The sequence below is a fragment of the Numenius arquata genome, chromosome 10 (assembly GCF_964106895.1).
Source record: "Numenius arquata chromosome 10, bNumArq3.hap1.1, whole genome shotgun sequence".
Lineage (NCBI taxonomy): Eukaryota > Metazoa > Chordata > Aves > Charadriiformes > Scolopacidae > Numenius > Numenius arquata.
The window spans coordinates 41,345,337-41,366,011 of NC_133585.1; the positions used below are offsets into that span (position 1 = coordinate 41,345,337).

Consider the following 20,675-nt stretch of genomic DNA (forward strand, 5'->3'; position numbering starts at 1 on the left):
GTAAGGACTAGAGGTAGGAAACGATGAACAGAGAACGATAAACACACAAACAAACAAAAAAAGTTAACATCCATGTTTCATTTTGGCAAATAGCTTAGAAATTTCTTTTTTTGAAGTAGGGGAGAAGAGACAGCATAGCTCACAGCTTACTACACTCCACTGCGAGGCTGTGAACAAGGTGGGAGAAAGGAAGAGAGGAGACAAAGCACTAGTCCTAACCTCAAAAATGACAAAAAAAAAATTCCTTTTCCCTTTCAGCCACAGAAGTCATTAGTTTTTGGACACATGCACATAAAGGGGGAAAAAAGGGAGCCAGGGAAAAGGGGTTTTACATAAGTGCATATTGTACATCTCCTCCCCTTCCTGTGGTCTCTTCAGCCCCTGCTCCACACTCCCCATACCACTACAGCTCCTCTGCATCCCTTTGCCTCTCCAGCTCCCAGCTGCACATCCTCCACCTGGCCAGCTCACTGCTATCATTCTCAAGTAGCTACCACTGGGATGTAGCAATCCCTGCCTTTCCCTCAGCAGGAGCATTGAACTAGCATGTAACATGCAAAGTTGTAGAAATTTTCTACTTTGTTCTTCTCTCCTTTCTCTCTGAAGCCTCTATAAGCTTTTTTTTTTTTGCTTTAGGAAGCAAGATACAACAACAAACACACAAAACAAGGCAAATAACAGGAATTAAGATGACTACAGTTGCATATTCAACATAACAAACATACTCTGCTGAGCATTAACCTGGTTTCCAAAGAAGAAAGGGAACACCTGCCCCCCCCAATTGCTTTTCCATTATATTGTGCCTGTGGCACCTGTTTCTGCCCCACAAGGAAATCCATTTCAAACAGAATTTGATGAAGGATGGTATAAATAACAGCCTCAAGTTTCCATCAAAACAGGTGGCTGGGCAAGGTACAAACCCATTAATGGTCCCAACAGAGGTCAAGGCTGAAGGACAAGTTCAACCTTTGACATTAAGAATCCACAGATCCACATGGATTCTCTATACTTCAAAAATCAGACAACAGCAAGTCCCACCACAAGATGCAGAGATATAGGAAAATAAGATTTAGTTCTATGTGATGCTATGTGAAACATAAAAACTGTCTCCCATACACTAATTTTATTCTTGTTTTCTTCATAAACTATAATGAAACTGTTATTCCCCTTAACTGTTCACTTGAACCTATCCGCATTTCAAGAATTTGGTTTTATTATTATTAAATGGATAAAAACAAGCCACTTAGAAAATGGCTTAGTCTGTAAAATCATATCCTTAAGACAGGCACAGACATTATACACACACACTTTATAGACTGAGCCAGAATATTCTTTTTCCTTCCAATTACTTATTCATTAATTGCTTCAAGTAAAATATTTTACAATAAGGTTGTATGTTTTAATACTTACACATACAAAATCAGCTGTAAGTAAATTATATTCAATAAAGGATAATTGCCTTCTTCCCTAAAATGCTTTAAAAAAAATAAAAGTCCTGCAAGGATTAACGCCTCTTCCATCTGTCCTATAGATGCAATATCCAACAGCTTAGAAGTGTCCGATTTGTAATTCTGAACAGAATAGAGATAAATCCATAAGGCATTTCAGTCCCTTTTTTGCTTTGGGATGGTGGTGGGTGGAAATAAGCATTTCTAGGGCTATTTCTTCACTGGTGACTAAGTACTCCTCTCCATTACTGTTATTTCAGCAGCCGTCTTCTCTTTTTCAGAAGTGCATCTCGAAGAGCCAGCTAAATATGAAAAAAGAGTGGAATAGTCAGGTAAGGAGAATATTAAGGAGACAACACCACTGTCACATTAACAACCCTCTTCAATTCAACCTTACAGAAAAACACTAATAAGCTTATTAGCTAAATCTGGAAGCAGTAGCTGCCAAATGTTAACGACTACAGTGGCAGAAATGCTGAGGTTATTTAGCTAGACTCAACAGTAAAATTTTTAAAGAAAGAGTTGGACTTCAAAAAGAATGTTTCAGTATATCATTAGCAGATCCTATCTAATGAAAAAGATGAGAGTAACATAAACTGTTCATCCACTCATTCATATTTAACTAGAAGAGATCAAGAAAAAGCTTCAGTCCAACTGAGAGGTAGGTAGGATTAAATGGCTTTTTTTGAGAGAGTATTACAAAGCTGCTTTTCAAGGGGAGGGAAGGAGGGATACTAGAATTTTTACAAGTGCCATATCACTCTCAAGAGACTTTGTTCTGTATTTCAGACATGTTTTGGTTGGTAAGGGGATTTAGCTCTGGCCTATAGACAAAAATCCATTCTATTCTACCACCAAAGAGGGCAGCAGAACACAGTATCCTATCCTTGCAACAAGTATTACCAAATCATCATCAAGTCCACAGAACCGACGTTGCGGCCTAACTTTATAGAATGATAGAATACCAGGTTGGAAGGAACCTCAGGGATCATCTGGTCCAACTTTTCTTGGCAAAAAAAACCCCAACAAACCAACCACAAAAAAAAAAACTTTAGTAAAAAAAAAAAATCTTCTTTCAATGTTTATCTGTTGGATTTAAACTTGAAACATCAATCAGGATTTCTCGTTTGCAATGTTTTTTGTGTCTTTTGAGAGCTGGGTTAATGTGGGTCAGCCTTATTTGGGGTGAGGCAGAATGATAGCAAATAAGACTACAGAGAATATTAGTCCAAGTCTTCCTGTTTATAACAGAAAGATTTAAGACGTGTTCTCTCTATTGAGTCTATAAACAGTTTCAGTCTTGCAGCTCATAGGGCAACAAACTACAGACAAATATACATTATCCTAATGATATGATCCTGGAAACAACAACTCAAAGGAGAGTTTGTAAAAGAAGCATCTGAATGCACTCTAGCACAAGGCAGAACGTAGCAAGAAAACACAAAAATTAACACCACACAGAAATAAGAACCCTACATAATTGGGATTATTCTAGAAGTTTTTCTTGGAACATGTTCAAAGGAGTTCAATTTCGTAACACCCTGTAAAACCCTAGACCAGCCATCTGCCAGGTTAGATAAAAGGATTTTAAAGCAGATATTTGTTGTTAGCACAGACTTACCCCGCCAAGGTGACACACAGGAGGGCAAGGCAATATGCCTAGACCAGTGCTCTGGCAACAGCTGCCACACACAGTTCAGGCATTATCCCAAACAGAGGTGCATCACAGGAGCAGGGGGGCTCCCTGCCCACACTCCGTTCTTGCCAGTCACCTGGGGGAGCTATGTGGGCTCCCTGCCCAATGCCTTCAGAAGCAAAGTTATCTGCTGAAGTTTCTGCCTTGCCTTTAAGATATCTCCTCAGCTACCCTTGGCACAGCTGCCTAGGGGAATGCATTTGGCAGTAACTGGACTGCCAAATACGTGTTTGTAGCTTGTATATCCTGTCACAAGGGCTGTCCTGAATCCCACACCAGCCCTGTGGCCAGGCTTAAGGCTGAGGAACCAGCAGAGGGCAGGGGCTTCACCAATGAGAGCAGCACACTGTGAAACTACTGTGGCAGGCTAAAAATGAAACTATTTTTTTCTAAACAGTTTCAAATAGGTAATAAATAGCATTTATGTCTGTGCTTTAAGTATTTGTGACAAGCTATTACATGACCTCAAGGCCAAGACAAACAAGTCCATATATGACAGTAACAGGAGAAAGGTCAAAGAAAGAATACGGAGAGTGAAGAAACACACTAAGAGCTTGTTCTGAAAACCAACTCCTCCATATCAATGAAAAGTTTCTTCTATCAGAGGATTATAGTCAGGGTTCTAATATGATCATCTTTAACTTATACAAACAAACAAAAAAAACCCCAAACCACATTATCATTGCCTTCCTAACCTACACATGACTTTGCAACAGGGCTTGGTCCTCAATGCCTATTAAAGAGAAGAGGCTGACAAAAGCATTCTTCACCAAGGCAATCTGATAGGATCCTCTGGGTAGGATTCAAGGGAAGCCAACTAGCCCACAGTCCTTCCCAGCAGTTTAATCAAAGTAAATAGCAATGACTGAGGGCACAGGATAGACAGCACTTCACCTGTATTGTAAGTTTATTGCTCAGACTGCCCCATCTATTTTCAATATTAAATATTACCTGTTTTTCCCTGAAAGAACGCTTATTTTTCGTCCGGACACTATGGCTGTATCTCATCATCATGAAGTTCTTGTGCTTTTGCTTTTCTTTGTTGGAAGAGCTGGCAAATGGGTTAATTCTTGTTTTCTTTTTCACAAATTCTTTTCTGTCTGTTTTTCCAGCCTAGAATAGACAACATAATATAGTAACAGGGGGTGATTTTCCTTTACCTACAGTTGACATCAGCTACTAAGGTGACATGTTCCATGGCAATAACAGTAAATCCAGGTTGAGTATGACCTTCTGCATACACATGCATTCTTCCACGCTGGCTGTAATTCTTAAGTCACAGTAAAAATTGCGTGTGTCTCTATTTTCATTGTCATGTGTGGGCAGCAAGAGGCTGTTTATTTGTAACAGCCAAGATGCAACAGCAAAAAACTATACAAAACATCTCTCAAAAAGGCAGGTGGCAGCTGGGCACCAGTCTTACAGATGCAACCCCACCACCTGCCCCTTCTGCAGGAGACAAAACACAAAACCAAATCTAGAAAGACAGAGGATATGAAATAGCTAAGTTCCTCACCATTGCAGTTGCCAATCTGGTCTCTTTGTCCGATTTAGGCTTCTTATGCAGATGTTCAATATCTCTGAGTGAAAGCAACTCTCCCCTACGCACACAAAAATAGGATGTAAGTCCACACACAAAACTTCACCTTGCAAGAAAAACAAGATGCCCTCCTGACCCTTTGTCTTTCACCCATCTTTTATGCTGCTGTCTTCCTATAAACTTTCACACAAGCACTTCTTGTTCTTTCTCTCAGGCTACTCCTCATGCTTGGGAAAACCCTTACTGTTTTAAAGTCTCTCATTACTGTTTTTCAAGTCCTGCTTTAACCACGAAGTTCAAGGATCTCTGGAAATACAACCATGCTACTACTGCTACCAAAACCATGCCTATTTCTCTGAACAAACAAAACAGTCCCATAGTTCTCATCTGTCCCTTTTTTTTTTTCCCCAGGTTTAAAGAAATTGCCCAGGCAGGATCCATTCTAGGCTGTCTGGCTGATTGCCATCTGTCACCAGGAGATACTGGCCAACAGTAGAACTCTGTGCCCTGCCGCAATTAAAAGCTGTATCACTAGATTACAGGGAAGAGAAAACACTCATCAATAGTCCATAACCTACCTGCCCTCCTCTTCTTCATCTATTTCAATATTTTTCCTCTTGGCAGCTTTGCCAGGTGCAGAATTAAGTTCTTTGGAAAGCTGAGCAAGACGTATTTTGTGGAATTCTTCTTGAGTTAGCAGCCTGCTTGTACTGACTGCTGCAGCTTTGGCTTTTCGTTCCTCTATGGGCATGCTTTTCATTTTCTCTGCCTTTTGAAAAAAAGTACAAAAGAAGAATTATCCAGAGCTTTGCAAACCCTTTTTGGACCACAATCCATGACCCTTGTCTCCCAAATACTTATGTAGGGGCAATATTGTTGGGAAATGCTACAACCAGCTGTTAGGATTCTTCATAGTTCTTTAAAGAAGCACATCCACTCTGTATTTCAGAGTGAATAAAAGCATTTATGTAAATATCATAGCTTTGAAGGAATTTAGCACTGGGACAGAATTCTCCCACCTCTCCCCTCACCCTAGAAACATCCATATTTCAGCACAAGTCATAAATAGTACTTCAACCTCACTGATTCTGGCCAAGCTACACCACAGCCCTGTATGTAGTTATTTACGAGCAGCCACATGAAGCTACAGAGCAAGAGAATCTGATTTGCTATTAACAAGGTTCGTTTGTATTTGGGGTAGAAGACACTAAGAACTCACTACTTCTTGCTGCTCCTCATCTGAGGAGTGATGCACATCAATCCATTCTCCATCTTCATCATCTTCTTCCTCACTCAGACTAGCACTTTCCCATCCATCTGCTCAGGGGAAAAGGCACACAGAGCTGTTCATACAGATTCAGCTTAACTGCTTGAGTTTGAAATAATGTAAGATTGGATTGCAAGCTCTCACTGCCTTTCATCACCTGTCAGTAACTGCATTTACGCTCAAGGACTTGCTTACCAGACAGGTAAGCTGTAAGGTCTCAGCATCCCAGCCTTAGGACTACATAGACATTACAAAGACATAAGATACTTCATACAGCTGATTGGTATTTATTAATGATTTTTAGAAGACATCCACAGTTCAACAGACCAGCAGCTCCCATGCTTTCCCACTGGCAAGTTCAGCTACCAAATTCCATCTGGCTTGTAACTGATTCAGACCTGTGCAAAAAACCTCACTTTTTCTTAGTGCACCCACATCACATGCACATTCAGTTACAGACACTTTTTTATAGTGATAACTGCATATGGCAGTGTGACATCTTTGAAAACACACATGCACTCACTCCTACAACAGACTGTTTAAAACAGCTGGTGCATTTCTCCATTACTGTGTGCTGCATTCACCTTAATACACTTATTTATTATGAGTTTTCATCAAAGCTGGAACAATGGTGATCAGAGCCTTTACAGGAAATGCATTACGTGCATCTCATTCACTCAAAACCAAGCCAACCATAGAAAATACCCAGAGCAGCTTGGTTAAGCCAGCATCGCAGCAACCTGTACCATAATGCTTTACAAAGTTCAACTGTCATCTGAAGTTAAAGATCCACAAAACAAAGTGCATTTGGGACAGTCTCTGAAGGAACACAGTAGTTTACAGATGTTAATAGTTACACTGTTCACTAATTGTGTTCCCCACTCCCTGCCATCTAAACCAAGGAGGGAAGCAATGCCATTAATAGCTAAGTTAACTTTCTACAGTACATGCATTGCTCTTCTTCACTGCTGTTCAAACTGACTGATGTGATAGAGTTACCAGCTTCAGAAACCAAAGCTAAGAGATTGTTATACTAATCGTTGCATTCACATGCGTAAGAAACATGACATAACAGGGTATTTATTCCTCCAGTACATCTTCACTGCAGTATCTCCACTGCCCTCAGGCTTGATTTGCCAAACTCTTCTGGCTTGATTTTCAAGTCCCTTCCCATTTTCTCCTCCCCCGACTCAAGCAAAGGTTCCCGGTTGTGTGGAGCATTTACCCAGGAATTGAACCAAAGAAGCCAAATATTATTTCAAATTACTATTTCAATGTTTCACAATACACAACAAAACTTTTTTTTTTTTTTAGGAAAAGCTCAACACATGACATTTCATAGCTGTACAAAGTTGATTCCTCTGCTTTTCCATCCCTCAGTGGCTGTCATACAAACTGACACACAGTAACAAACTTCACTGGATAAATTGCAGTTATTCAAGGACAATATCAGTGCTTCTTAATGGAGAAATAGACATGTGCAAGCCATGCAGCATGTGACAGCAGCAAATAAAATGCACCAAAACCCAAGTTTTATGTCCAAATAAAATCATAGTGACAATGATGCCCAAAATAGAAGTGGTAAAGAAAAAAAGGCCAACCTTCCTCTTTGTTTCCTCCCTTTTCCTTTTGACTCTCAACATCCAGTACTTCTGCTCCTGGAATATAATCTTTGGCATCCAGTTCTCCATATTCATGAATCCTGGCTTCCAATGAGGCCTCAGTAGGCTTACCCTGTAAGTTAACAAACCACATGTTAAGCAGGCTGCTATTTTAATGCCCACAAATCCTTGAAAAAATTTTGGGAAAAGGAAGGTACGGGTGCAAAAAGATGAATTATGCCTGGTGAAATAAGAAAGTATCTCGAATTACTAAGAAGTTGAACGAACTCTAGGAAAATAATCAAGCTTCTGCATGATCCTTCTGTCAATAAGTTCAAATTTATTGAACTAAAGAAGTCTTGAAATAAGAGCACGCCACGTCAAAACGCAGCAAGGGAGCAGGCAAGGGAGAATGCAGGCGTGGTTCCACCTCATTCCCAGAGAAGCAGCTACAAGAACTGGTCTCATCATAATTTTTGAGCACATGAGCCTATGTTTAGGGTGAATGTAAAGCAGATAAAACAACACTTACCCTGAGTTTCTTCTGCAGCATCTCTGGATTCAGAGAACGGAAAAGGTGTATCAGAGTTCTTGCAGACATCATCACATCTACCCAGAAAAAAAAAAAAGGTCAGGAATAAGTACAGAGAAGCAGAATTCTGTGCAAGCTGATCAGTTTTGTTAATTATTATCCCCTGCCATAACTACACTTGACTGTTTTGTGTCCTGTGTATATACACTCAAAATACAGAGAAATGCAAGAGACACCAGAACTGATGTGTCTCAGACCATATAAAAAGCAATTAAAGGCATCGCTATTATTAACGCTAGGAGGACACCACATGATATGGGAGAAAAAAAAAATTTAGAAGTCATATGCATGTAATACACTTACTTTTATTTTTATGCGTCTTGTACTGAACAAGGTCTTGGAGCAGATCTTCAGTCATGGCTAATGGACATCTCGCAGTGATTTCTTTTATCGCATTGATTCTAAAAAATCGGAAGTGAATTATTTTCTTAACACTGCAGTTAGGAGAGACTCCCACTGGCCTAGTAATAGACTAAATTACCTGGAGCTTGAAGAACCTTATACAGGATTTATACAACATCTAGTGTAACAAGGAAAAACATCACAAAGAGCTATCTGTGCCATGGTTCTCCAAACCCCTCCACCTTTGGCCTATGCTCTACTCTCCAGCTATTACTTTGTCTGATCCTAGGCCTCAGGATTCTCTAAGTGAAGTCTGGGCCCAGGCAGGCAGGAAAAGCAGCCAAACAATCACCAGGGGGAAAAAAAAAAAATTAAAAAAAAATATCAAGAAACAGCTCTGGAGTCAACCATGAGCAGGCCAAGGACAATGTAACAGAAGTCTGTGGGCTCACACAAGTTCCCTTTTAAACCATCTTCATGCACACACTTAGTACACTAAATACCTGGATTAAAACCATGCCAAGAGGAACAGGAATAGCTCACAAAATATTCACAATGTGTCTATATACAGTAGTCTGCCCCTGTTGAGTGCTTCATCCTCAAGGACAGTTCAGTTCTCTCCTACACTTACTGATCATTCTCCTCTCCACTTACACCAGAGCTTTCACAAATACCTCTCTTGACTCGCCAAAGAAAGTAAATTACAGTTCCACTAACAGCAACATTTAAATTTCTTGTCAGTAGTGAGATTTCTTTCACAAAACAACGTTAAGAGTCCTGAACTATGATGCTAGCCACTCGCTGAATATATACAAATATATTAATTCAGACAAGACATCTGCCCTCAAAGAAGAAACAATATCCAGGAAGGAATTAAAATACAAGACCAAATGACAAAAAACCAACACACCATCATGAAATCCAGAAAAGTTAAGTCACAGCCGTAAGCACAAATTCCTAGCATTCTGGGGAATTTGAAACACTGCCAACAAAAATAAGGGAAGTTTATGCTGAGATACTGTCCTAACTTGTTTTTATTCAAGCAGGTTCTTGAAAGCATAGTACGAATGACAGGAATAAGTTGCAGGTGGTTTAAAAAAGAAAAATACTTTCCACATTAGAGGGTTTTAGTTTTTGTAAGATTCTGTACCGACCCTACAGTCATGACCTCCCCAGAATTCTTGTCAGTGACAAAGTTGTTGGCAATTGTCATTAACACCGACTGGATAATCTGAAAATAAGAAAAAAAGGTTAAATAAGCTTAATGCATATTTAATTAAGTTGTGAAAATTATTACATACTATTAATTAACAGACAACAGACCCCTTTTCACAGAAAGTTAGAGCTCAGGATCTGTCACTATAGCTCGCAAAAGTTCTAGACACAAATTCTCTTGCAGAAATTAAGACAGATACGGGTGGGTTTTTTTCCCCTTTGTACAAAACAATCCCTTGGAACTTGCAGAAGTAGCCAAAATTACCATAAGCTTTTCAAGACAGAGGGTCTGACCAGATTCCCTTTTCCCCCTCCCCATGAATGCACTCAGTTATATTCCCATGCTGGCCTGCTGTTCCTTCTTAACATCACCACAGCCAGTTGAAGTACTGACCTCGGGTGGTACTAGCTGATGTGAAGCTTGTGCAGCAAACAGGAGAATCTTTGTAACTTCTGGAAGAAAAGAAAAGTGGGAAGATGATGCCAAAGCACATGGCTGCAGCTTGCTCTGGTCAATAAACACATCCACCAAAACAGCGAACTCAAGAAGCTGCCCAGCCTAAGTCTCAAAGCCATTTCAGTCCTCTCCCACCAAGCATTAGGAACTTATCTGGTCTTCACCCCTGCAGCAGCGCAGGCCCTTAGCAGCCAGCTAAGACAAAAGAAATGCTCTAGAACTAAAGACCTGTAAAAGCAGCAAAAGGCAGTCACGCTTTGCTCAACTAGTCAGGATTTGCAAGGAACCGGGGACTTAACAGATTAATTTTATTCCATTGCTGGAGTTTCTCAGGTGCTCAGGTAAGGAGCATTGAATGCACACACTTTCCATAAAAGCGCTTTGCACTTCTGGCAGTACATCAAGACCCTGGTCTTCCCTCATCCCCACTCTCTGGAGTACTCCTTTTACAGCACCGCTTCTAAGAACTGACTGTACGTGTGACTTGATGGACCAGCAGCGTTATCTACTACTCTGCTCTTACTGCTTACCTCTCTGATGGGGCTGTAGGAATCTCTGAACGAAGGGGTAGAAATTAAAAAGAAAAAGCTGCAGGAAAGAAGTAAGTTGTAACAGATTAATTTCTTGTCTTTTAACTTGAAATCACCTTCATAGGCTGATATGCTGTGAAACAATGATTCTATACAGCTTGCTCTTTAAATGCCTTGGATTTTATTGCATGATGCATTCTCCTGTCTTGAGCTTGATACGTGTGGAGATAAAGAACTAACTTGTACAAAGGAAATTCAAGGCTCAATCCCAAACTCTGTGAAACCCAGAGAATGGTTCTTGTTAGACTGCACGGAATTCAAATTAGGGCACTGCACAGGACTGCTGCACAGTCCTACAATATGCCACTTCCCTGTGCCTCAGGGACACAGTCTTCTCTCCCAAAACAGAAAGAGACTCCAGTAAGTTTGATCCCACTTTGGCTGTACCTCAATGAGTGCATAGGCTTTTCAAAGGAGTCCAGCAATTGCTTTTCTCCTTTGAAGAGCCTCCCAGAAGCATGCAAGTCTTCAAAAAAAGACATGTTCTCCTCTGTTACAGGCAGCTCAGCTGTTAGAGACCAACAGCTTTCTCTAGCAGAGCTCGCTTAGTTCCACACAAGTCTACACAACTGCACTGTTCCATGAGGTTCACTGGCAACTACCTGACTATACATCTCCACTTTTCAACATTCAGCAAAATTAAACCTCATTTTCCAGAGGCACAAGGCCAGAATGTACTACCACCCAAACCAGGCTACTGTCAGAGTACGTACCTCATGTATTCCAACTAGCCTAGATATTAAGTCCATGAGCATCATCTTCACTTCAAATCGTTCCTTACAGTTTTCCAGCTGCTTCAGCAGTTTCTCTGCAAAGTCTAGAAGAAAAAATAATAGATTTGTCGTAGACTTAAAAAGCACAACGCAGAACTCAGCTGGGATTAGATTAAAGAAGGCAGTCAGTTTGGTTTGGGTATTTTTATTTTTTTTTTTTTTTTAAGCCCCAGTGCCTTTGCACAGGAGAAATTAAAGGTGGCCAGAGCACTTCCCCAAATACATTATTATTCTTCTCTCATGCCTAGGAGGTCTGAAGCTGTGCACAGGTTCAGCAGAGAGGAAAACTAGCAGAAGTTCCACACCATCATAAGCATAGGGTCAGTATTTAAAGCTAGATTTTTTTAGATACATTTTTTGGGCTCATCTGAAAAACTAACTCCCCAGAGGTTCACTAGATCAGACTAAGACCAAATTGAGTGATATTAGACAAGCAAACTAGTAATAGGAATACATTTTTGAAGGGGGGGTAAGCCAAAGAAGCTCTAGTAGATAAACTACTCCCCATTCACAGAAACTATGACCTCCTCACATACAAGAAAGAGGTAGAGAGCCACATCCTCATCTGTAGCAACCTGAAGTGAATGGAGTAGGAGGTGTCCCTGAAGTAGGAGGTCCCTGCCCAGGGCAGGGGGGTTGGAACTTGATGATCTTTAAGGTCCCTTCCAACTCTAACCATTCTATGATTTAAGTAATATTGCTCCTTTCTTGTCTGACTGCCTACAACTGTTCCACTATAACAAGGACAACAGGATTCATCTCACTTGTTTGAAGAGCTACGAAACTCTAGATAAAGCACACTGCAAGGAGCACACTGTCACATTTCTGTCTACTTGTCACTTTCACTCTCCTTGCAGAGCTGTGTCTGGCATTAACACATAACTTGCAAAAAGACCAAATACAATGCATGCTTACCTTGGGGATCATGAATCAAGTGAATAGCAGAGAAGTTGAACACCTCTGGCTTGCTCTTCTTCTTCTGTTTCTGTATGGCAAAAAGTGTAAGAGACATTTTTTTTTCTTTCCACAAAAAAGCTGCAAGTGCTTCCATTTCAGGCTGCTGCTAAAAGCTGCCATTTACCATTCTTCACTTCAGAAAGAGGCACTTTGATTTTAACAAGTAAACTATTGCTCTTTGCAACTGCAGAGTTCTCTGTCACCTGACCTAAGAGGCAACAGAAGCTGCATTAAAAAGTTGCTTATCAAGATACCACATACTTTAAAGCAGGGGACCAGACAAAGGGTCCTACTAGTCCACAACCTAGAGTCTAAGTCTGTTTAAAAAAAGAGCTCTTTTCCAGGTAAACATGGCACATCCTTGGCCAACACACTAGAATACTTGAGGACCTCTGCCTAGAAGAAATGATAGAAGTTGACAACAGCAACAACAGCTAAGTCAGCAGTAGCAACAACAAGATTTCTGCACTTGAAGGATTAACCTAAAATGCTGGCAAGTCAGGTGAGTCTCCTCACCTTGAGAACCTTCATCGCTTTTTCCAGTTTCTTCTTGCGCTTGGTGGTTTTCTTGTTAGTTGCATACCGTATCATCAGATCTCTGGCTGTGGGAACATCATCCTTGAGAGAATGCAAGGAAAACAAGACTGGGGTGAAAACAGGCTTCAAATGGGAATCAGAGAAACAAAAAGTATCAATATTTTTCAGGATCACATACTATGTTTGAAAACTCTCCCTATCTTTCACCAGAGATACTAGCATTTAAAATCCTGATTCCATATAACTAGCCACATACCTACATGCAAGAGATATCACAAACATGTAGCAGCACATCAACACAGTAGCTTTTACAGGTAGTTAATTACAGAGTATTGTTCAGTCACAGACAAATAATGATATCCTGTATTAGGAAGTTCTAGACTGAAATTCTGTTAGATAGGTTATCAGCCTTCTCAAGCTATCTGAATTATGTTCATTTGTATGATAACAAAAAACAACATAGAGCTAAAAAAAACCAACCAAGCCAGCTACCAATACACCAGGTGAAAGTCTCTTCCCACAACTCTACGTTACACATCTAGCAATTCACATCTTCATGAACCAGACCGAGCAGCCCCTGCTTAGGTCTTCAAAGTGAATTGCTGCTTTCACAAAGACAAAAGGAAAGCAAAGGAGCTCTTTAGTATTAGTCTTTAGACAGAGAGCAAAGGCATCCTGCTATCAGTTGGGGCCAGCTGTCAAAAACACTGAACTTTTTTGTGAAGCGTAAAAACATCTGGAGGAAACAAGACGGAAAACATTTCTGCACAGAAGCAGACAGACTGGCAGAGCCAGGGCCACTAGGATGACAGTTTGAGTAACAGGGAGAAGATTCAGTCACAACACCCACCTCAGATTCTGAGTCACTGTCTTGTTTTTCATCTTCATCTTTCCCAAGAAAGAACTTCAAACTAGCAACTAACACCTGAAAAGCAAAGTAAGTTCATGTAGGACAGGATGAACTGACAGGAATGTTTACTACAGCCCTACATCCGCATCTGAGGTTAGCTTAGGCAACATCTAGTTTCAGCAAGTGATTGCTGTTCTCACCTTTGTCACTTTGGAAAAACAGGCAGTTGTGATGACGTTTACTGTTTTGGCATCATTCCTGGAATAAAAAAAAACATCATATTTTGCTTCAAGTTTCTCAGAAAATTCAGTCTCATGAAACACGATTCCTAACAAGCAGGAAACTTGATTAGAATCAAGTCTCTCAATGCTCCAAGTAAATTAGCAAACAAAGTTAAACTTCCGTCATTTTCTTTAATTCTTTAACATAGCAGTGGCTTCATCTAAATAAACAGACAGTTATGTTCCATCTAATTCATGCTGTGACTGAAGGAACACCAGCAGTGTCACTTGTTGCATTTGTATCCCCTATGCAGTTCGTTTCTGTGCAAGAACCAAGAAGAGCAAAGGAGTTACAAACTGAACTGCTTAGAAGTCTTTAACATGTTTTTAAAGTCAAGAGGCAAGCAGCAGTGAAGACTACCATCTTCTCATGCTATTTACTGCTGGGTATCATCTGCTCTGGCATTTTGTTAACACAACAGAAGCACTCAGCAACTTATTAGGTACAAGACAGCAACTTGGCAGTACTCGGAGTGCTCTTATACTCCTTTCAATATTTATCTAGGCAACAACTTCTTAAACTGCTATCTGCTAAAACTACGGGCTGTATTATAGCTTCAAAAAAAAACAAACCCCAAAACTCAAAGCTCCCATTAGATCAGTCATCTAGAATGACCTTATAGACTTAAAACAAGAAAAAAACCCCAAAATTCTCTTTCCACTGTACATCACAAGCTGTATGCTAACATTAGCAGCTTTTATGTGCAAAAGCTCAAAAACCGAGCTGCACACAACTTCCAAGTGCAATACACATAATTAATATACCATTTTCAACTACAATACGCATAATTAATATACCGTTTTCAACTACAACGTCAAAGATTCGATCTAAGTAACTATGAGACTTCACTCAAGACAGTATTTCTTCCCAGCTAAATTACATTTCACAAAATACACCCCCCACCGGAACAGAAAGAAGATAAATATATTTAAGTGACAGCTTCCCAGAATTACATTTCGCACTACATGTCACGAGTGATGTCAGGACAGCTGCCCCACAATAAGTGGGGAATCAATAGGAGCCTGCCAGACCTACCAAATATTCCTTCTGTAGAGTTCAATCATCACGTCCAGAGATATCTTGGCAGCAGTGGGATTGCTGTCTCTCAGCATAGTGTACATGAAGTTCTGCAGTGTCTGAGAAAAAAGTTTGGAAACATTTATTGCTATAAGTCTTTCACAATATCAAGAGGTTACATGGAAGTGCATCTGAAAGCCAAAATACTTACTGTGTTTACTTTATTGTTTTTGTGTTTAGCATTGACATTCTTGATGTCCGATACAATGTGAGTATACAGAGTCTGTAAATGGAGAGAGAAAAGGGAGTAACCTACACAAGTCATGCAGAGAACAATGCACATATACTAATATTCCTCCAGACTCTCTAAGTACTAAAATTAGAGACCAAACTGATCACCACTGAGAATATTTTCTCTTTCAAGTTACAGTTGGAAAAAACAACAAGAAGTTATCCTGTAAAGTCTTACGTATGCTTTACTTTTATGTAATTGAAAAGTGTACTTAATTTACAGTACAAAGAGTGAGGCAAGAAAATGAACAGCATGAAGTATGGCTTAAAAACACCCCACCCTGTCTCACTCAGGCACATTCTGATGGCCAGTTCAGTCATTCTGGTGGCAAAAAGCCAATATTTTCACTTTAATGGCAGAAAACCTGAAATACGTCTTTAACAAGCAGCTGGTTTGGTTTCAGTTGTTTTACTCAGAAGTTCTCACACCGAATTCAGTGAGGCCTGCTACAGACAGCAACGTGTTTATGGTTTTCACCTGCAAACGCATCCAAGCCACTCAATTCCAAACACAGGACAGGCCTACAGCCTGCAACAGCACGGCAAAGAACTTTACAGCAGCACCCTTCGTTACTAATCAAACATATAGCTCAAGCCTGGCCTCTGGCACAGCCCAGTGCTGAAAAAGCAGAGCTATTTTAAACTGTCTTATATTTTGTGACCGAGGGAAGGAGAGCAGCTGCCTGCCAGCGCTGCATTGCTTCTGACAAGTCAGTCAAAATCCCCCGGAAATCAAGACCGATTTCTAAGCACCACTTACTTTCCGTAGAAGCTTATCGTGACACCGCAGCAGCTGAAAGAAGAGCTCCAGCAAACTCGTCGGATTTATTAGATTCTTGTTTCTTAACAAGATCAAAGCCTTACAGAAGGTCTGTAAGAGAGAAACAGGGCATCAGAACCAAAATTTCATAATACTCCCTGCTTTCCATCGTTATTCAAAAGTTAAAAAGCAAACTGTAGGTGCTAATCTCACATGTAAAGGACATATTTTAACCACAGGCCACGTTCTACCCAAATCACCTTTCAGCGTGGGTCTTACCATGCGCAGGTCCACATCCAGGACAGTGTGGTGGTAGGAGAGCAGCTCCTTCAGCTGCTGGGGAAAGCTGGCCATGTGTTCCGGGTAGCAGTGGGCAACCTGGGCAGAGACAGAGGCAGCTCAGACCTCGAGTGAAAACTCTGGGTCACCGCATAACCCTGGGAAGGCGCGAGGTAGTGTAAGCAACCAACATAGTTACAACTGCTTGTATAACAACAACTTGAACTTTAACATGTATAGACACAACTTCAAGCCTTTGAGTACCTAAAGGGCCTCCAGGAAAGCTGGGGAGGGACTCTTGATCAGGGAGTGTGGCAACAGGACAAGGGGTAATGGTTTTAAACTGAAAGAGGGGAAATATAGGTTAGATATTAGGCAGAAATTCTTTATTGTAAGGGTGGTGAAGCACTGGAACAGGTTGCCCAGAGAAACTGTGGATGCCTCATCCCTGGAGGTGTTCAAGGCCAGGCTGGATGGGGCTTTGAGCAACCTGCTCTAGTGGGAGGTGTCCCTGCCCATGGCAGGAGGGTTGAACTAGATGGTCTTTAAGGTCCCTTCCAACCCAAACCATTCTGTAACTATTATCAATGCCCAGATGTAAGAGATATGGTGCAATTTAAAAAAATTGTACCAAATACTCAAAAGAAAAACGTGTTCCTGGACACAGACAGCACGCTGCAGATCCTTGGTCAATGCACGGTTTTATCGCGACTCCGCTCGGGCTACAGCCGCAAAACTGTGTGAAACGCGGCCGGCCACGGCCACGGCGCCGCGGGCAAAGCCGCCGGGGGTGGCGAGGGCTCAGTGCCTACCTGCGCCAGGAACATCACCAGCTCCGCCAGCTCCTTGCTGGGCTTGTCCGGCTGGAAGGTGAAGATCTCCACATGGGACTGGTAGTGGTGGTACTGCTGGAGGAACTGAGCACACGCAGGGGCTGAGGGGGACAACCACCGCCTTACCCCCCCTTACCCTCCCGGCCCCATCTCGGCTGCCCTCAGCGCCCCCACCCCGCCTTCTCCCGCTGCCGCCCGGCTCCCTACCTCCTCGGTGTAGGATTTCGGGTCCCGCTTGATGAGGTTCTGCAGCTGGGGCAGGTTGCTGGGCAATTTGTTTCCCTGACGGCCCGACATGGCGACACCCGCCCCGGCAAACCACCTCCACCGTCGCCTCCGCTTCCCGGCACACGTGAGCTATCAGCCGGGCGCCGCCATATTGGCCCGCCCCCTCCCGACCGCCGCCGCTAAGGGACAAACTTCTGCGAGAGGCACGTCCTCCCCACGGCGCCCCCTGCTGGCGCGGCGGCTCTCTCACCGCCATCCCGAGGAGAAAGTGCTTCTCTGCGGCGTATCTTCCTCCGGCCTGCCACGGCTTCGGGCCACCGCGGCACTGTTAAACGCGATACCAGTCACATTGAGTCACCATAGCTTCCTCCTCTGCGGCTTCCTCATCGATCTCTCCCCTTCATTTGTGCCATGTCGCTCCGGCGCAGTGACCCTGCGCTCGCCCTGCCCGGGTCACATCGTTTGGTGGGAAAAAGTCAGCTTTTAAAAGCTAAGAGCTGCCAGCAGTGCAGTGACTTTGCTGAGGAATTGGATCTGGCCCTTAACAGCAATGAGAGGTGCCACAAATACACATTATTGACAAGCTGCCAAGACCTAAGCATGCAAGGCAAAGAACACCAGCCCCACCCCAGCACTCACCTCTGAAAGGGGAGAGTGGTTTGACTCCCACAGCGATGAGCAGCACACCTCAGGGTCACGAAGCATGGTCTATCCACGGCACCCAGCGCTGCGCCCAGGGCAACGGGAATGCCCACAGCCTGGGTAGGTTTGCACTCAAGATTCTCCAGCTGGTGCACCCAGGGCTCCCTCAGGCCAGAGCAGATCTTCAGGACATAAAGACAAAGCAGATCTTCAGGACATAAAGACAAAGTGAATGCTTCAGGTGAGCCCATGACTAATAAGAAGATAGCTTTAAAAAGCCTTACCTGTTTATGAAGAAAGCCTTCAGTAGGGCTTTTACCTGCCTAGAATTGGTGTTCAAAAGCATCTTTTCTTTCATGTTCACTTCATTGTTGCACTAAATGATCAAACCAAAGAAAATAAGTCCTATGGTAGGTATTGGCAGGTCATACCCAGCATATCAATGATTTGATACGGAGCCTTGGGGCTCCAACTCTGTAACAAGTTCCCTGACTAAAGAACAACTATTTAATGACCCACGCGGCCAGGTGTGGAGCAGGCTCCTGAGGTCAAATTCTTCCAGCTGAAGGAGGCGTTTTGTGCAGAGCTTCTCTGTGGAGACGAGCCAGGAGCAGAAATCGAAAGCTTCCTCTGCTCTCACAGCAAGGCCTGCGTCTGGGCAAGTCAGTCTAAAACCAATTCCCCGTGGATTACATACGGATGGCAGACAGAGAAGAGGACTCTCTGCAGGACCAGGAGCCACCCTCCCAGATGTCGACACCTCTAGAAACGTGGAAAGGGTTTAGTGAGATCTGAACACAGCAGCCTGACGTGTTAAGAGGATCACGGAGATGAAACCATGCAAAGTGTCTCTAGGAAACTGCTTCATAGTTAAAGATCCGTTAGTTCTATGCTTAATGTTAGGGAGTTCTGTGCTCAGGAAATGCCTTTATTAAGCCTCTATTTACAGGGCGTTTTTCCATAGAAAATCCAATTGCATTAAAATGAACTTATTCGCAGGGAAGATCAGAATTTGTAAAAATCTTGCTTCCCGTTTAAGAAAACCATAAACATTTCATTTTGGATTGGCTTGACGTTTTTTCAGTTGATCTGTGGTATATAAAATTGCAGTCTTCATCACTCCCTCACAGCAGGCCTGCCCCGCGGTGGTAACGGTCCCCGGGCCGATGCGGGAACCCGCGGCCGCCGTGGCAGCCCCGCCGGGAGGGGCCGGGAAGGGGCCGGTACCCGGGCGGGGGGGCGGCGGCCTGAGGCGGGACGGGGAGCGGGGGGGACGGGGGAGTGTCGGTGTCCCGCCGGCGGGGGGCAGAAGTGCACTTATGACACTGGGATTTCGGGTATTTGCGCATTTGTCTCTTAACCTTCACGATCGGAGTATGAAATAGTGAAAAAAAATCTATTTCTTAATTTGTTTGGTTGGTTGGTTGGTTGGTTTGTTTGTTTGAGACTGGTCGAACGGAGTAGAGCAGCGACTACCGAGTCACCGAAGCGGGGAGTGGTGTCGTTACACGGGGAGGGGGGGAAACAATAGCAAAGTATAAGTGTTGAACATCAAACAGCTGCTGTTCCTATATATTATTGGTTGGTGTTTTTCCTTGAAGCCTTTTTGTGGCTTTGGGCTTTGAACTCGCTCTCGTTTGGCTGCGTGAACAGCGATGGGGCTGAGCAGCCCCACTGAAGTCAAGCCACCTATGGCTCCTGACCAGGCTCTTTTCGCAGTAATGTCAGTTTTTAGCCAGTAAGGTCAGAACAGTAAAAAGGGGAAGCTTGGGATTGTTGGTTTCTTTTCCTAAAAGTTAATTGTGGAATTTTATAAGCCAAACTCCAAATACAGTCTTATTTTCAAGTAAAAATTATCACTCAAGTCTTCTTAACGCGCATGAACAGGAATACAAATTTGAACTCATGGTGATGTCGGTGTAGCTTCTTTTGTATCTAGACAAACTCTATGTGTTGTGGGGTGGATCCTTTCTAAAAATAGATCACGAGAAGTGTTTTCATGAGCAGTTCATTAATTTTGCCAGAAAAGATCTCCGATCATTTCTCATGAAGGTATTTTTGCATGAGAATTTCCAGAGGCATGTGTGGATGAATATTAAAAAAACAAAACAAAACAGAACAAAAAATGAATACCAAAAAAACCCCAAACCAAAACCGCCTTGTTCTTGAACTTCATCATTCCTGGTAGAGGAGATTGTGTTCCCATCTTATGTTTTTCCTGTTTTCCACTTGCTGAACAATGCTAAGGAACATAAAGCAGGATAGAACCGAAATAATAATATCCCTGATCTGAGTTAGATAGTGTTTCCCTCTGCCATGTGTCAGCTGCATTAAACTGTCCCTTAGGTACGTCCTCTGGATGGGCAGGCCCACTGCCAAAGCCACCATGTTTCTTTAAATCTGTAATATGAAAGCTGCAAGATTGTAAGTGGAAATCCTTAGTGAAATTAATTGGTATTGTGTTTCCTTTGTTCCGAT

General features: G+C 42.4%; 1 protein-coding gene across 3 annotated transcripts; it reads right to left on the reverse strand.

The window, feature by feature from the left end:
- Window positions 1–60: 60 nt before the first annotated feature.
- Window positions 61–17,723, reverse strand: SDAD1 (SDA1 domain containing 1). Of its 3 annotated transcripts, none has more exons than XM_074155298.1 (22): window positions 17,535–17,723; window positions 17,307–17,411; window positions 16,495–16,593; window positions 16,216–16,326; window positions 15,376–15,447; window positions 15,183–15,283; window positions 14,066–14,123; window positions 13,866–13,940; window positions 12,995–13,096; window positions 12,437–12,506; window positions 11,462–11,565; window positions 10,689–10,746; window positions 10,096–10,154; window positions 9,641–9,717; window positions 8,448–8,545; window positions 8,085–8,161; window positions 7,553–7,685; window positions 5,904–6,001; window positions 5,263–5,453; window positions 4,661–4,745; window positions 4,096–4,257; window positions 61–1,750 (listed from the first exon to the last, which is right to left on the reverse strand). In XM_074155298.1, exons 1-22 carry the CDS (start codon window positions 17,622–17,624, stop codon window positions 1,700–1,702), a joined length of 2,076 nt encoding a protein of 691 aa, XP_074011399.1. In that variant the 5' UTR covers window positions 17,625–17,723; the 3' UTR covers window positions 61–1,699. The 3 variants fall into 3 exon arrangements, with proteins under 3 accessions (XP_074011399.1, XP_074011401.1, XP_074011402.1); XM_074155300.1 differs by having other exon boundaries at window positions 1,193–1,750; window positions 5,263–5,449; window positions 5,900–6,001; XM_074155301.1 differs by lacking the exon at window positions 16,216–16,326 and having other exon boundaries at window positions 1,193–1,750; window positions 5,263–5,449; window positions 5,900–6,001; window positions 17,535–17,624.
- Between the last annotated feature and the right edge of the window lie 2,952 nt (window positions 17,724–20,675).

Bases quoted from the DNA above. Each gene is read 5' to 3' on its own strand.
- SDAD1 (XM_074155298.1), bottom strand. From the start codon at position 17,624: ATGTCGGGCCGTCAGGGAAACAAATTGCCCAGCAACCTGCCCCAGCTG. The intron at 15,448-16,215 runs GTAAGTGGTGCT...CTCCATTTACAG, and splicing joins ACGATAAGCTTCTACGGAAA to ACTCTGTATACTCACATTGT. The intron at 13,941-14,065 runs GTGAGAACAGCA...TTTGCTTTTCAG, and splicing joins GTTTTTCCAAAGTGACAAAG to GTGTTAGTTGCTAGTTTGAA.